Source organism: Lasioglossum baleicum, chromosome 4 (genome assembly GCF_051020765.1).
Source record: "Lasioglossum baleicum chromosome 4, iyLasBale1, whole genome shotgun sequence".
Taxonomy (NCBI): Eukaryota; Metazoa; Arthropoda; class Insecta; order Hymenoptera; family Halictidae; genus Lasioglossum; species Lasioglossum baleicum.
The window spans coordinates 20,273,521-20,289,256 of NC_134932.1; the positions used below are offsets into that span (position 1 = coordinate 20,273,521).

A 15,736-nucleotide genomic window follows, 5' to 3' on the forward strand; every position below is an offset into this window, starting at 1 on the left:
ACAGGTTTCTCTGCACATATTTCTAGCATAACTTTTAATCACTCTGCAAAGGAACGTCGAATTACTTTTGTATCGCGGTTGACCGAATACTCTTTCTGAATTGCACATTATTTCTTAATAAATTTAACATTTCTGATCAATAAACAAAGGCAACTCAAGAATTCCTATCTCTCTTTAATAATATTTGAATACATCGAAAACAATATTGCACTGCTGCAAATTACAGCTAATCATTTTTGTCAGAAGGGCATAATGTTCACAGTTTATTTATCCGGAAACTAAACACAAGGGAGAAAATGATTACAACTATGTATACACTACTTCGACAAAATAAATTAAATTCAAATATTACGATCACGTTATTAAAAAGAAATCCAAATTACGAGTATATGTTTGCCGGTCCAATACTGAATGAACATCTGCGCGCATTAAATATTGTATTACGTAATCATGTGCGAACACAGGGATGGTCAGTTTGATATAAGTTCGGCAAATGTAATCGTCGTGAATGACAATTATTATCAAAGTATTCTGATATTACTGTGAAATATGCGCTGCGCCGCTAATAGCTCGGCATAAACGAGATAGCTGGCATATTATGTATCTGCTGCTTGTCAATTTAAATGGATTTCGCGTATACAGGAATATTTGAAGGAAGTATCGGGCCTGTATCAAATTCGGTTCGATGATTCCGCCAGCACTAATGGTCAAGGGTATACGACGTCGAGGAAGGGATTCGCGCCGATTATTGTCGATTAATATCGAGGCGGAATTTCGGCAAGTTGATAGAATTATTCATGTAGTAGATATTACGCACAACGTGCTCTACTCGTAAACCTAATTGTGTCGGGGAATTGTCCAGGACCATGTGTACGCATATCTGCGTCGGTTTACAAGAGTAAATTTCAATAATTAACACTCGGATGGCCAAAGTATGCGGGATGACGTGAGTGTGCGAGCTGATCGTCTATAACGTCACATCAATTTCAAGATCATTCGACATTGGCATTTTCGACTTCCTGTTACAATTTCATAAAGCTGCAACAGTTTAGCAATTTCATATAGTTTAAAAAAATGTCCGGTTGTTCGTTGTAATTTGCAGATTTCGTCAAAAAATGTCAGCATCGTTCTATATTTCACCCCTAAAATTATAGATGAAAATCTGTCGATCATAAAATATTTTTATGACAGATAAAAACCGTGAAATTAATTAAAATTAATGGATGCAGATTACATATAAATTTTTGCCTTTTTAGTTCATCGAACGATGTGTGATAAGTGTACAAAACTGAACAGGATGTGAACTGTACGGATTGCATTTAACATTCCCGTTTACCTCCATTGTAAACATACAACAACTTTCAGGCAATTTTCGTGCTAGAAGTCGGTGATTCCGCTGCAAATAATGCTCCGTACAAATGATGAAATCTTAGTAAACCTGATGAGTTGGATCCCATTAAATTACTCTGAAATGCAAGACAGTAAAACTGAAATACAACGCGGCTGCGAGACTGAATATCCATCGACAATATTATTCATAAATACGTTCTGTTTAGCGAGGTGCGTCGTCTACGAGAAACGGAAAAACAAGAGCGAGGAGAAAAGAAAAAGGAAGGAGGCTGATGGGACGGAAAGTTGCGCGGACAATATGCATACACGGTTCGAACTAACATTAACGATCTCGGTTAACCCCGCTGCAGAGGATTCACAGTTGAAACCAATACCATGAAATATCTGCAAACTCTACGCGAGCCGGAAACCACTGTGAATTGTTTCCCCGGAACTTCCCCGGACGGCGCGGCGCGGCGCGGCGTGCAGGTGCTGCTGCGAATAGGTATTCCTAAAGCTACCAGAATCCAATTTAATGTCCCCATACGTTCGAGTTCTCCTTTCGACGCGTTTTAATCCAGCATTGTCTATACACCTAAACGGACTCATTGTCGACGACTATCGATGTCTCGGTACCTGCCTCCGATCATCTTGCACCTGTTAATCAGATCTCTCCATTTTTTGCGAGACACTCCCTGAAGAATTATGAAAACTTTGTGTTCTTTCATTTTCATAATTTCATCTGGAAAGAAATTATGTATAAGTAGACTGTGGATTTTGTGCATTTATGGCAAAAATGAATAGGTATAATTCAACATAGCAGAAGGAATAAACGAATTGAAGACAATTCCTATTATCTCCTATTTTTTGTATAAATTAGATTCTTGAAAGTAAAAGAGTAAATGTCATTTAACACTCTAATATAATCTGTGGCAGAAAGAACTTATCGTTCTTCATAAATCTGTATTTTCGGACAGTGAAAATAAAAATCCAACCGGTTGGTTGTTTCGACAATATCGCGGAAACAATGATGAGTCGCTTGTCGTGCGAAGCTGTATAATGGCTGGCTCAACATGGAGGATACACGAGGTGTTTGTAACACTGAATTGAGTGCCGACTATGTTGAAGCTTTATTACGGGCGGCGTTGAATAATACAAGGTGGCAGGGCAAAATGGAAATACGGAAACCAGTGGAAAATTGAATTTAAGAGGAAAGAGAAAAAACGAGCGGATAAGGGAAGAACGGAATAAAAGTCGAATGTAAACGGTACGTAACAGGTATGAATACCGATGAAATTGAGGAACAAATATCCATAATTATCAGTAGACTATGCATCTTCATGCAAAATAACAATTTCCTATACAGGGTGAGTCTTGTAACGCGACGATCTCAAATAACTTGTAAGTTATTTGTTGTACAAAAAAAATGTTCAAACAAATGTTGCATGGTTCCTAGGGGGACATACAGTGCTGCAATCAGATTTTTGTTACTTCGATTTTTTATCAAGATATAGAGGTCATCTTCAGTTTATTAAATAGAATGCCTAATATTTTTGATCGAACTCGGATGAAGCACAAAATCCTGTGTAAAAATGTATCGACCTTCGTATATCATAAATCTAATAGTTAACGAGATATGATCGATATAATTTCCCATACGTATAATACCTATTACCTGGAAGATAGTAAGTGCTGGAACTGATACCCTCAATTTGAATAAGTACATATGGAAAATTATTTCGATAATATCTCGTTAACTATTAGATTTATGATATACGAAGGTCAATACTTTTTTACGCAGGATTTTGTGCTTCATCCGAGTTCGATCAAAAATATCGGGCATTCTATGTATTTAATAAACTGAAGATGACCTCCATATCTTGATAAAAAATCGAAGTAACAAAAATCATATTGCAGCACTGTATGTCCCCCTAGAAACCATACAGCATTTCTTTGAACATTTCTTTTGTACCACAAATAATTCACGAGTTATTTGAGATACTGCAATAATCTAACTGTAACTCCTGAGGTGACAATCGGTAGAAAGAAATTGGGGGTCGCGTTAGCCGATTCCTGGTTCTTGGATACAGTAACGAAGGGAAGAAAGTAGGGGACGGGCAAACAAAACATACAATACACCGTTTAGAACGTCAATAGTGGGTAGGGAGAGGGTACAGGTGGAGGAGGTGCAGGTAAACGCCTGGTTTCTGCGAAACGGCGAGCGCATCGCCGCGAGAAGACTAAGTACATAAGCCCTCGCCCCACTTCCCATTCATTGCTCTCATTATCAGCCACGCTGTCTCCCCTTTCGTCCTATATCGTCTCCGGTCCGCATACATCACGCCTACGTGCGCGCACACCGAGCTGTTACAAATTTACGTACCGAAACCCGACAACGCGTCGCAAATGAGGCGCTCCCGGTGCGCGGCGACACCCACCCCGACAGATAAATTAAAAATATGCACGCCGGTAAAACGTCCGAGAGCCGTGATCCCGAACGGCAAGAATCGATACGGACTCCACGGAAAAAATTCGCACGATCCGCGCCACGCTGCTTTATGAACTTACGCGCACAGCGACGCCGGAGCTCACCGTTAATCACCCGAATCGTTTTGATTTATTGCTCCTCCCCGTGAAATTCGGAACGTCCTTCGCGTTCATCGTCACTAGCAGCGTACCAGAAAAATTTACTTCTCCATTAATTGCTCTGTGATTCAGTCGCGTAGCTGTTATTGGAAAAAATGTGTTCGATGCTTCCACAAAACAGTTTGTAGCTTTTCATTAACACTAAACCTACCATCACCGGTCAAAACGACCGGTTCCAGATTTTTTATTTTACAATTATTGAAATAATAAAAATGATTTCATAAGAAATGATTGTATACATATCCACAGTAGAGCACGCATTACAATAGGACCCGAGCAAAGTGTAAATAATATCAATCTGGTCATTTTTATAAGGGAACATGTGTGTGTGTGTTCCACTTACTTTTAAGGCTCGCTAGGTTTGGTGTTAAAATCTTCTAACCCTCCGACACGAAGGTAAGATCCGGGTCTATTTGAACCCAAAGTTTAATTGTTCGATTTCTAATGATTAAATTAAATGAACAGTTGTATTACGAACACGCACATCATCATTATGATCTCCTTTCTTTATATAATATGTTCGAACTAGACTACTTGCGGCTTTATAAACACAACTGATAGTAAAAGGTATTTTTTCTGCCTGTGGTCCTATTTCTATCGTGCGGTATTCATACAGGCTGCAAGCATGCGTTACATATGCTAATGCCAGCTGGAACTTACCGGGATAGTCAGTCAATCGATTAGAAGTTAGCCCTGATCTAGAGACATAGTGTGTATAGTTTGATCGAACAAGTTTGAAACTATTCAACAGTGTCAGTTAGAGACCTTGGCTGCGAATGAAAGAAAGTCAAAGAAGAAACTGCGGCTAAAACCGTATTAAGGGGTTCACTGTTAGCTGTTAATTTTGAATACAGAATAATTGTACAAACAAGAAATTTGTAGATATGCCAAACTGGTATATCAGTTTCTCATAAAGTCTAATGGCACCTCTTCTCCTCTATGTAGTAGTTTTATTCTCTTTCCTTGTCTACTGAGACAAAGCTGTGCTGAGTTCGAGGCACAAGTGGTGGGGGAAGAGTGGGGATGAGTCGTGAAAACTTAAGTGTAACAGATTTAGCAAATTTAAGCGGGCACTGTGTGTTCAGCTCGGCGCCCTATGAATCCAAATGCGATGAGCATAAATATAAAGAAACTCGGTCGCGTTACATATAAAAACGCGCTGCGGAATATAAAATGTACATACATCGGCATGCATAAAAGCTTCACAGGCTGGCCGGATAAGCGAATCACCGACCCATAAACCATCCTTGACTCTCTCCTCGTCTTTGCCTACGAAGCGCCTGCACCGCAGAAATTGAAAACTATCGGCGTCGGTGCAGCCTCTCTTGCTCATATCGTCTTACGAGAGAGGTGCAAACTTTTTCCACGCCGGCCAAGGCGCTCAAAACTTGAACGTACCGGCGAGAGACCGTGTCGCGCCGGCAACGCAACGCAAACATTTCTAAATAACTCTGAAACGATGATAATTACGGGCGAATCTAACGGCAACCACCGCCCGCGAAATTATTATGAATATTCCTCGCACACGGAATTGCAAATTCCACGCTCTTCGCGGACTGTTAACATTTTTACGGAAATTCAGGACGATTGTGGTAAAACATGCCTTTAACAACATAAAATCACTCCAGAAAATGTGTCTGAAAAATTTGGAAATTATTTTCACCTTACGGTTAATTAGAAGCAAGTATTCCACAAATTTTAAGTTCGAATTTGACCAATTTCAAGCAAGAATAACTGCATGCTGCACGCATGAGAAATTACTCGAGTCTTTCGATAAAAATATATACAACAAATTTTTTCCTGGTTCTCCATGAAATACCTAATCCAGTTAAATGATTAATAATATTTTTCCATAAAATTTTAAGCAAATAGTTCAAAATTTCTTGTGTTATAAAATTAGTGTCGGAATAGATAGGAAAATTTAATATAAATTTAAATAAAATCATAAAAAAATATTTTCCCCTCATTAGTGCATTTTAATATAAGCGTGGTTTTTAAAAAGATTTTTTTATAAATTTTATTTTCTACTTTTATTGTCATCGGAAGCAAGTGTGCATACAAAATTTCAACAAGATTGGACTATGGGAAGAGGTTTAAAATTCGATTACAAGATTTGACGAATACAACACGGCAGAGTTAATACAAGCGTGGTAAAAAGGATTTCAGCGTCTGACCGAGTCTGGCTGGATTTACTGATGAAATAGTCAGACCAATGTAATGTAATGGAACAGAGGATCGAGCCGACTTGCACAATGGATTCGGAAATATTAAATGAAGCAGCCGAAGCATCGCGATAGGTCATCGCGAACAATGCTCAGCCCCTATCCCTTGCCAAAAGTTTTTTGGAGCGTTCTAGCTTTTTTCCCGCGTGCGATAGGCTCCAGTGTGGAATTGTACTTGCATTCCTATTCTTCCGTACTTCAGAGAGCATGCCAAAAGTTATCGTTCTTTTTTCGTTCATTCCGCAAATATTTGTTCTCCACACGGTAGGAAAAAAAGTACATACTGCTAAACGGGGAGAAATTATCGGTGTTTTATTAACGACAATCGTGGAACGCGTGCGCACGATATTACTTCAAAGTGCACAGATTTAATAAGGGTTCCATTAACGCGCAGAAATTCGTTTGCCAGAGGCGGAAAAAGGTTCTGAAATTCTTTCTGCCGATCGATACCGCGTGTTGGAAGGGACACGATGTTGGCTGGCACGTGGTACAGAAGAGTACTCGTTTTCTTCGTATTCCCACAAGAGGACAACGAGCATTTGGTACTATGAAAAGTCCCCTTTCACTCATCGGATTCGCTTCGCGCCTTTTTTACGTCGGGGAATAAACGAACACCGAACTAAACACTACAAAAATAGCTTGAACGTTCAGGAGCAATTCGTCGTCGTATTTTATTGCTGAACTACGGTGTACGATGTAGTACAATCGATAATAATTACGTTCGTGACATAATTATTACTGTATAATAAAATTGGTACGACGTTACGTCAGAGCACCACTATACACGCAAGCTAGGTCATAGTTATTAGCAGAGACTAGAGTTATTACTAGATCGTCTATTCAGTACTTTGATTACACAATTACACTTCTTGACACAGTATAATTAAATTTTCCTGCCAATTTAATTTAACGCAAGCAAGTGTACACAATGGTAGCGTGTTGAGCGTAGCGACGATCGGTGGCACAAAAACCAGCCCCTGCTGAATCGCGTCCACTTACTCGAAACACAAAGATTTTTAATCAAGAATATCATTCGCGATACCGGGGCCGCGACTTCGTCGAGTAATTAAAATGAAAATAAACTCGGATGGAAATTGAAATAAGCGCGAGGTCGCCGACAAACTGGGAAAAGGGACAGAAAAGATTCCGAGAGGAAATTTCGGGATCAGAAGCGGCCGAGCCCATGGCCGTGAGTCCCTCATCGCATAACCGTGGCAAAAGAGCCCCGGCAGAGCTGAAATTATTACGTTTTCTTGGCCCCCGTCCAAACACCGACAACTAACAGCCGTGTGTGATTATTGCAAAACAGTCTATAGTGGCCTACATCGATATGGGCGCAAGATCGTGCGTCCGATGCGTTCAATCAATACTCCCTTATGGGGGTATTCTACTCTAAAGCGCGGTAGTACAGAATAACTTAAACTTAAAGAATTCAATTATACTGTTGAAAATTATTAACCCTTTGAGGACGAGTGTCAGCATATTGACGACATCAGGGCTGTACATTTAATTCTTAACGTTGTAATCATATACTTCAATTATGTGCATAATAAAGGATAGGGTTACCAGATCTTCTATATTTGATATGAGTCTTCTATATTCGAACTTGATCTCCTATATCATATTTGAATAAAAAATCATCTTTGTTTGAACAAAAAAGTTTGAAATGTGCTGTGTACCTCTTTTACTTGAACTCCTATATTTTGAGCCTATCTCATATATGTATACATAATTGCAATTTTCACTGCTTCTTCTATATTTGGATAAAACATTTCTGGCAACCCTAATAAAGGACTACATAACGTTGATTTTCCACATTATTTAAGACTTCGATACAGAATCTAGTCCTCTAAGAAAAATATTGTCAATATTAAAAAAATTGTTGTCCGAAAAGGATTAAAAAAAGAAGTAAATGTCTACATAGCTACTGTGTCTTATGATTAGTCAGCGGATCTTTATGCAAACTAAATGGCAACAAACTGGAGTGAAATAGATTTATTGTCTTCCTTAATATTGGATTGGCAAATAAGTTCGTTCGGTTTTTGTGATTTATTCTACTGTAGAAAACCGAACGAACTTATTTGCCAACCCAATACATTTAATAGGTGAAAGATAATATAGAAATATTTTTAAATTCTTCCAATATTTTTACTGCTTTAAATTACATCTATTCAATTTTTTCATAAATGAATAAAATCCGCTGTCTACTCATAAGTAGAGATATTCATCATAATGAATATAAACAAATTTTTATTCTGCATAAAAATCCGCAGCCTAGCACACCCCTAGTTTTAAATCGCCCAGGCCCACCCCAAACCGAATCGAGTGCTGGAAGCGCGTAGGAACCGATTGCGTAAACGACAAACTCGATCGACTTTAATAATAACCTCGGCTTACGACGACAACGACGACGATGGGTCCTCGAGCGCTTTCGCAGAACAATTTGCGAACCGCAGACCAAGCAACATTGCACGTGGCCGACACTCCAACAAGTTACATCGGCCGCGTTACATCCCTCTGATAATCGCGCACGATTACGTCGCAGCCGGTAATCTTTCCGGCCCGTGGACACGAGACCCCTCTCGATTAACTATGTGATTCAAGGTCGTGCCTAGTGCGCAACTCGCTCCCGAACGAGAAAAACCAACAATAACAACCAGCTCGCGAATACTTTACGGCCGCGTCGAAAGCAGCTCTCGCGGACGGTTGTTACATCGTTACGCGAACAGTGACAGCACGTGGGGCTCGTACAAATCAGAATTGTCAAAATCGGAGGAGGGTGTGACGGAGGGGTGAGAAAAGAGATGACGATAGAAAAAGGGTGGGTGGGGATAAGAACGAGAGAGATAGACAGGGATAGAGAGAGAGAGAGATAGAGAGAGATATAGAGATAGAGGCATGCAACTGACAGCCAGATGACAGCTGACCGAGTGACCCGCAGCTGCCACCCCTCTCGCTCGGCAATTCTCGATTTTTCTCGGAATCGACGAGCACAGGGGGTGGCTTTTGTTTCGATAGAATAAGCAGAGCTTACCACCTTGCTTACGGACTGGCATCTTTCCTGGTGGCGAATATATCCCCGACGGAGCTGATGTGAACGTAGGCTCGGAGTCACAGAGTTGCGTGGGCAGGGGGCGGACGACAGGGGGCCACCGTGGACACACGGCACTTGACTTTTCGCGGAAGGGAGGAGAGAAACGCGAGAGACAGAGCAGCACAAAAGCAGCACACACGGCGTGTCACTTCGATACTACAGGGGGATCGCGCACGTTACACTATTGTCACGCGAATCGACGACCTGTTTCACGGGTGGCGTAGACGGACGCGTACACGGCTCGACACGTCACTCGCGAGACCTCCCGGTGGCCCGTCGAAACGTGGGCAAAACGAAACGGATATAAACACAGGCCGCCACCACTCGGCCACAGGCAATATGGCGTCGCGCTTACTCTTGCAGCCGGAAAACTGACTGGCCGCGAGAACGCCACCTCCGATTGGTCGATCGCACCATGCGTGACGTCAGGTCGCCAATGTGACGCGCTACCCCGTAATCGCAACCCCTCGCGTTAACACACCGGACAAACGCGTGTGCGAATCCCACTGTCGCCAAATCCACGCGCGATTATTGTATCAACTATTCAACAATAACAATCTCTCCTGTACGTTTAACCCAGGAAAAGTATTCTCGGGCTTGCACTTATTGTGAAACACATATTCGTTCGGTTCTGATAGATTCGCGTCGCAAAATATCGACGGTCTAATTGCGATTTATAATTCTATTTCGATGCGCTCCCAGTACGCGTCGCTAGCTATCGATACCCATGGCCGCGCCATCTTGCGGCATTGAATAGAAAGTGATTGTTTGCAGCAGCCAGTTTTGATACTTCGTATACGTATTTATATCATTTGTTTATTTCGGTTGTTAATAAACAGGTAACTTAACAGAAAATTAACAAGTCGATGAAAAACGGAAATGGAAAGACTATTATAAGAAGCCAGATTTAGAATGTAGCAATAAATAGTAGTAATAATAATGAACTGTGTTGCTTGAGACTTACGAAATGTATTTATTTACTTTATAATATTGTATTTTTATATTTTCTGAAAAATGTGGTCCAAGTTTTATCAATAAGCTGTATCTTTTTTGAAATATTTCGAAGTATTATCGTTTTAATAATGAAGTTAACATAAATAGAATATTTGCTGAAGCGGAATCGTTCACGTGTGTATTTTTATAGAGCGAGATTGATGCGAGATAAAGCGAGAAATTAATTAAGCTGTAAAATGGCATTAGTACCCATACGAGGCAACCATACATCATCGGACACCTCATTACATATAGTAGACCATGAAGCAGTCGCTAGTCAACGGAAATTATTAGATAAATGGAAACCGCAAAGTGAAGTGTATGTAACTTGTATTCATAGAACCTTTATTTATTGTTATAATACTTGGACTCTTCTTGCATTAGATGGTGGCTTAAATATGGCGAGAGGATTGTTTCAGGAATGTGTGCCATAAATGGTTTAGTAATTAATTCTATGATTAGACAGAAATTGAAACTGCGTAGCAGAGGTCGTACGATTTCATTTTTCTATGCATCAATTGGACCAGCTGTAATGGGAGGTTTCTTCTTTAGTACTGTATGTATGTTATTGCTTACTCATATTTCTACATAAGAGATAATAGCAATATATCTTTTCATTGAAGTTTGTTATTTCCAGTTTGTTACAAACGAAATACTACTATATAAGCACGGATGTCCAGTGTGTTATGAAATAAAAGGAGGTTTACTCACGAGTGCTACAGCTATATTATTTCCATTGCTATCAATGAAAGTACTTGGTCTTGGGGTAAGATTCTATCATGTTATTTCTCTAGTTGGAGTTTAGTTTGGAATATTGTATTGATTTTTGTTTTAATACAGTTAGCTGCAAGCGTCGGACTAAGAGTTCCCCATGTGTACGAAGTACGAGAACTTGCTAATTTTACCTGGAGCGTTCTAAAACCAGGACTTCCACATTTATCACTCTTATTTGCAACTAATACTCTGACAGCTAGCTATATAACATCCAAACAAATGTGGCAAGCAGATGCGATAGCAAATACATTATTAGAATTGGAAGAGTATTTACAAGAAAAGAAAAGTGAACAATTGTAATTGTTACTCTAGTAATGTCTTGTTTACTTAGTAGTGTATATATGATATATGTTTGTACATACATTTACTACATACGTATACAATATGTATGGGTAAGCAATAAAAATAAAGACTTTCACATACAAATCATTTATTTATTACGCATTAAATAACTAATTATTATTTTTAATTTTACATAAAACGTTATAATGAAATTTTCATTCGAAGAACTCGTGAATTACTGTATTATATTTCTCATTTATCATACATTAAATATTTTAATTAAATAATCGATTTTATTTGTTGTCGAAGCTGGAAGAATTACTTCTTATTTATACAAGGGCTTTTTAAAAATATTTCTCACTATAGTAGAAGCATGGTTTTGTTAAGTTTCAACAAAAAATAGTGAATTTCTAGTGTAATCAACATTCTTTTATTAATAATATTTATTAATATATTCTTTTCTCTATTAATACAAATATATTTGAGTCATAGTTATCAATATGTCCCATATTAAGTTTCATCATTTCTAAATAAACTGTAGACTGATATTAATGTCCGAAGTGATGTAATCTATTAAACTGTATTACACACCACAAACAATCCATTTGGTAAGTACTGGACTAATAGTAATACATATATGTCCAATAAAATTAAATGCACCCATTATTAATCTGATTGCTATTTTGAACTTAGTAAGTACATACATACAATACATAGATTTGAAAGATTCATTTGAAGAAACTGTTTACAATTTGAAAATTTATTATATATAGAATTAAATGTAACAATATTGAATTGTGCATGCTTCTAAAGAACCACGTTCAATTGTACCATTATATTTTGCTAATAGCCCTCGTGAAAACTTTTCAACTTCATTTTATATAATTTATTTTCTTTTGTATAATTATTATTAATAATTTATTTGCATGTAATAAATGTAACAGAATAGTATCTCACTATTCCCAAGGTATCACTATCTTTATTGAAAAATATATTGCCTTATAAAGGAGATGAATGTAAAATGTTGAGACTATAATAGGCACTGTCTTAAACAGTAAGAGGTTCTTAAATCGTTCAATTGCCTCTAATATCATTTTTATTTCTATATTCCAAGATTCAAGTTTCTGTATAGGAAGACAAAATCCACAATAGTGGTATGACAAAGTTCCCAAATATTCACACCAAAGAAATGGATATTTTTGCACGGACAATACAGCCTGGGAACTAACAAATACAGAAAGCAGTTGCATAAATGTGAATTCATTAAACTGTAGATCAAGTAATGCTTGTCGACTGGCCATTATGTTATTGTATTGCCTATTAATATATTGTAAACAGAAATTAATGATATTGATATTGAAATAACAAATCTTGCCAGGAATTTTATAATGAAGAGGCCCTGTGTAAGGGCCCCTTGGCAGTTGCTAGCATCTTCGTCCATGCCAGTGTGTCATGTACTCTTGATAACTGACTGTTACTTCTTCGCTCTGGTATCGTGTTAGCTTTACACTGCGTCTAATGTCTGGAGTGACTAACCCTTTGTAGCCACCCTTATGCAGTAAAGAATCTATTGTTTGTATCTGGTCCCATCCTGAACAGAAAAAATTTGTCTTTGCAAAATACTTGTAACTGCTATCATAAATTATGAATAGTATTAATTTTGGACGCGCATAATAAACTACAAGTCAGTTTTCCATTAACCCTTTGCACTCTGAATTTTGTTTCCAACAACTCCCTATTATTTGAAGTCTTTTATTAGAAATTTACTTCAAAGGGCAGTTCCTCAACTACTACTTATTTTGAACAGTCTTGTTTACTAATTATATTAAATATAGCTCTCAAACTTTGTTGTAATTAATATTATTTGTTTTAACTGTGAAAAATAAGACAATTGAATAGATAAAGGAAGAACCAGAGAGTTGGGCAAAATATGTAATTAGATACAAATTTAATTAGATACTTTTGTATCCGAAGCAGAAGGATCTGAAGCTACGGATACATTTGTAGGTAGTATCTATATCTACTTCAAAGATCCTTTCGGATAAACAAGTTTAGCAATTCACTTGTTAGCGGTTTCATGCAGAGATACCTGGCTGGCCGTGGAGTTGCCCGGCTGTGTTTATTGTACTACTATTGTGTTCTGGGCTTAGGCCTCAGGGTCGGAACGTGTTCATTCAGCCTCGAGTTGGTCAGAAGGATCTTGGAGGATCCGAAAGGATCTTTTTGCCCAGCTCTGGGAAGAACCAAATACATATAGGAACCTGTTTTATTTACATTTTTCTTTTTCTGATGTCGAGTCACACTCAACAAAGGAGTGCAAAGGGTTAACATGTGAAAAAAATTATTCTTAACACATTGTGTATGGTGCTCTGCTCACCGAATCCACTCTGAATAGATATAAAGATATACAAACCTTGCTCCATTGCTACGCTGGGTAAATAAGTAGCAGTCCGCTTATTGCCTTTCTCATTGTGGAATTCGATACGAATTCCATGAACACCTACTTCCCAATCTAAATAGTCTGCTCCATCTTCAAAATGTTGAAGTATAGAAACACTGACATGCAAACGTGGCAGTTCTTCCCTTGTTATCGGGTTAAATCGAGAGTCCTTAAAGGCGCTATGAGATACAAGACACTTAAAAATCTATTAAGTATTTTCGTCTTCAACCACATATTAAATAATACCTAGTGGTAGCATATTCCCGTAATCCTGCATGTAAATGCATTGCATTGAATGTACCAATGCAGCCTCGTAATCTCATATCTTTGCCAATAGTCCATGTTACAAATAACGGGCTTCAAAGTTCAATGTATATGTTAAATTAGCATATAAATAATATAACAATAACATTATATTAATTAATATACTCTACTTCTGGATGTGAATATAATAATTTCAAATTTGTATCAAATTAAAGGTACAAAAATAAATATAATACATGTTTTTACAAAAAGTGTGGCTATACATATTATAAGGTATCTGAAAAAATTGTGAAGAAGACGTGTGTGTGTGCATTTCATTTGTGTGTTTTTTTCATTTATTTTATCTGGAACGGAGATAAATATGTATATTCCAAGATACTTAAGATAATGTAATTGACCTAAAAATCTCAAGGTTTGTTTAGGACATATAGTCAGGTAATGAAAGAAGAGTTCAGTCATTTAAATTTACTAAGAAGCCTGGGCATAGGTGCATATAAACAGTATCACAAAATAATCCAACATTAGTTGCTAGTGTATTTACATACAGTACAAGAAAAGTCGTAACCCTCAGATAAAATAATAAACATGAAATGGAAGAACCTCTAACAAAGGATGATAAAGATGGAAGAGACACAAAGGCAATCTTGTTCATGTACCATATGAGACTACAAGTTTAGGGATACGAAAAAGAAGCTAAACTTGGCAGAAGAATGGAAGAAGAGTATGAAATGTAAGACGATCTCAGAGAACAGTAAATACTCACTACGGTTCATTGCTGAAGTTGGGCGGTTTCGGTGGATCGAGTTGGTGCAGTTGGCAGTATAGAACATCGAAACAATAAAAGCCCATTTCAGGCTGTGCTATCATGGAGTTCCGCTTACGAATACCATTCTGTAAACTCGCGGTACCGTTGCACGGAGCACTAGACGAGTTGTTTAACTTTTGCTTCTTCGCTCCACAACAGCCAGCTGCCATATTTTCTCAGTCAATCGTAGCAACAACCTAAGACCCGATCGGTTTCCAAACCATACATCTCACGCTTACCGTTGCTATTGCATACTAAATTGCGCGCGCGTTCCGCTAGATGTCTTGCTGACTGCAAAACAGCTGTTTCATAGCCCGCCATTTTTGTAATTGAATAATCTTTTCTTTTCAGAAAACGAATTGTTAGCCCGTACGTTTTCAAGTTCTAACAGTAAAAAAGCGAATATATTAACATAGAATTAAACACAACATTGCAATTAATCTGTGATTATATCGTTTAGTTACTTTATTATTACATAGACAAATGTATGCGCAGGAGACGGGATTGAAGCACGATTGCTTTGATAATATAAAATTTTTATTTATCCCAATTGTTATAAGCTATCGGCACTGTTTCTCATGCTCAGTTCATCGTGAGATTTTGATTTTTATCATCTCTACACAAGTATATATATTATATGTGCATTATTTAAAGTAAACTTGATACTAAGCACAATACACCTTTTTATTTGTAAAAACATATTTTAATTTTACGATGATATATTAAAATCTTCCTCGTAATCGTACTTATCATTGTATTCATTCATTGCCCAACTGTACTTATTATTTATAAGTTAAGTTTCATGTATTTGCTCATGAAGGTTTACTATTGTGCAAAAAAATAGTACTTACATATTTTAACATTTTTTTGTAACTGATAAACGATTA

General features: G+C 37.8%; 3 protein-coding genes across 15 annotated transcripts in view; 1 reads left to right on the forward strand and 2 right to left on the reverse strand.

The window, feature by feature from the left end:
- The window catches only part of LOC143208047 (disks large 1 tumor suppressor protein-like), a 428,128-nt gene extending 418,515 nt beyond the window's left edge, over nucleotides 1–9,613 (reverse strand). For all 8 annotated transcript variants that reach the window (XR_013008822.1, XR_013008821.1, XR_013008819.1 and 5 more), the window contains exon 1: nucleotides 9,232–9,613. Coding sequence is in view for 4 of the 8 variants with exons in the window: in XM_076422095.1 (XP_076278210.1) it covers nucleotides 9,232–9,253 (22 nt within the window). In the remaining 4 variants the exon portion in view is untranslated. The remainder of the gene's footprint in view (nucleotides 1–9,231) is intronic.
- Nucleotides 9,614–9,714: 101 nt separating this feature from the next.
- On the forward strand, nucleotides 9,715–11,487 carry LOC143208057 (transmembrane protein 126). Of its 4 annotated transcripts, none has more exons than XM_076422116.1 (5): nucleotides 9,715–9,856; nucleotides 10,436–10,603; nucleotides 10,669–10,840; nucleotides 10,922–11,050; nucleotides 11,125–11,487. In XM_076422116.1, exons 2-5 carry the CDS (start codon nucleotides 10,482–10,484, stop codon nucleotides 11,356–11,358), a joined length of 657 nt encoding a protein of 218 aa, XP_076278231.1. In that variant the 5' UTR covers nucleotides 9,715–9,856; nucleotides 10,436–10,481; the 3' UTR covers nucleotides 11,359–11,487. The 4 variants fall into 4 exon arrangements, with proteins under 4 accessions (XP_076278231.1, XP_076278227.1, XP_076278229.1 ...); XM_076422112.1 differs by lacking the exon at nucleotides 9,715–9,856 and adding an exon at nucleotides 9,990–10,130; XM_076422114.1 differs by lacking the exon at nucleotides 9,715–9,856 and adding an exon at nucleotides 10,119–10,260.
- Nucleotides 11,488–11,578: 91 nt separating this feature from the next.
- On the reverse strand, nucleotides 11,579–15,162 carry LOC143208056 (AMMECR1-like protein). 3 transcript variants are annotated; one of them, XR_013008824.1, is made up of 5 exons: nucleotides 14,808–15,162; nucleotides 14,027–14,137; nucleotides 13,754–13,959; nucleotides 13,430–13,573; nucleotides 12,793–12,931 (listed from the first exon to the last, which is right to left on the reverse strand). XR_013008824.1 is itself a non-coding variant. In XM_076422110.1 (4 exons), the coding sequence occupies exons 1-4, from the start codon at nucleotides 15,017–15,019 to the stop codon at nucleotides 12,765–12,767; spliced, it is 696 nt and encodes a 231-aa protein (XP_076278225.1). In that variant the 5' UTR covers nucleotides 15,020–15,162; the 3' UTR covers nucleotides 11,579–12,764. The 3 variants fall into 3 exon arrangements, 2 of the variants coding, with proteins under 2 accessions (XP_076278225.1, XP_076278226.1); XM_076422110.1 differs by lacking the exon at nucleotides 13,430–13,573 and having other exon boundaries at nucleotides 11,579–12,931; XM_076422111.1 differs by lacking the exons at nucleotides 13,430–13,573; nucleotides 14,027–14,137 and having other exon boundaries at nucleotides 11,579–12,931.
- Between the last annotated feature and the right edge of the window lie 574 nt (nucleotides 15,163–15,736).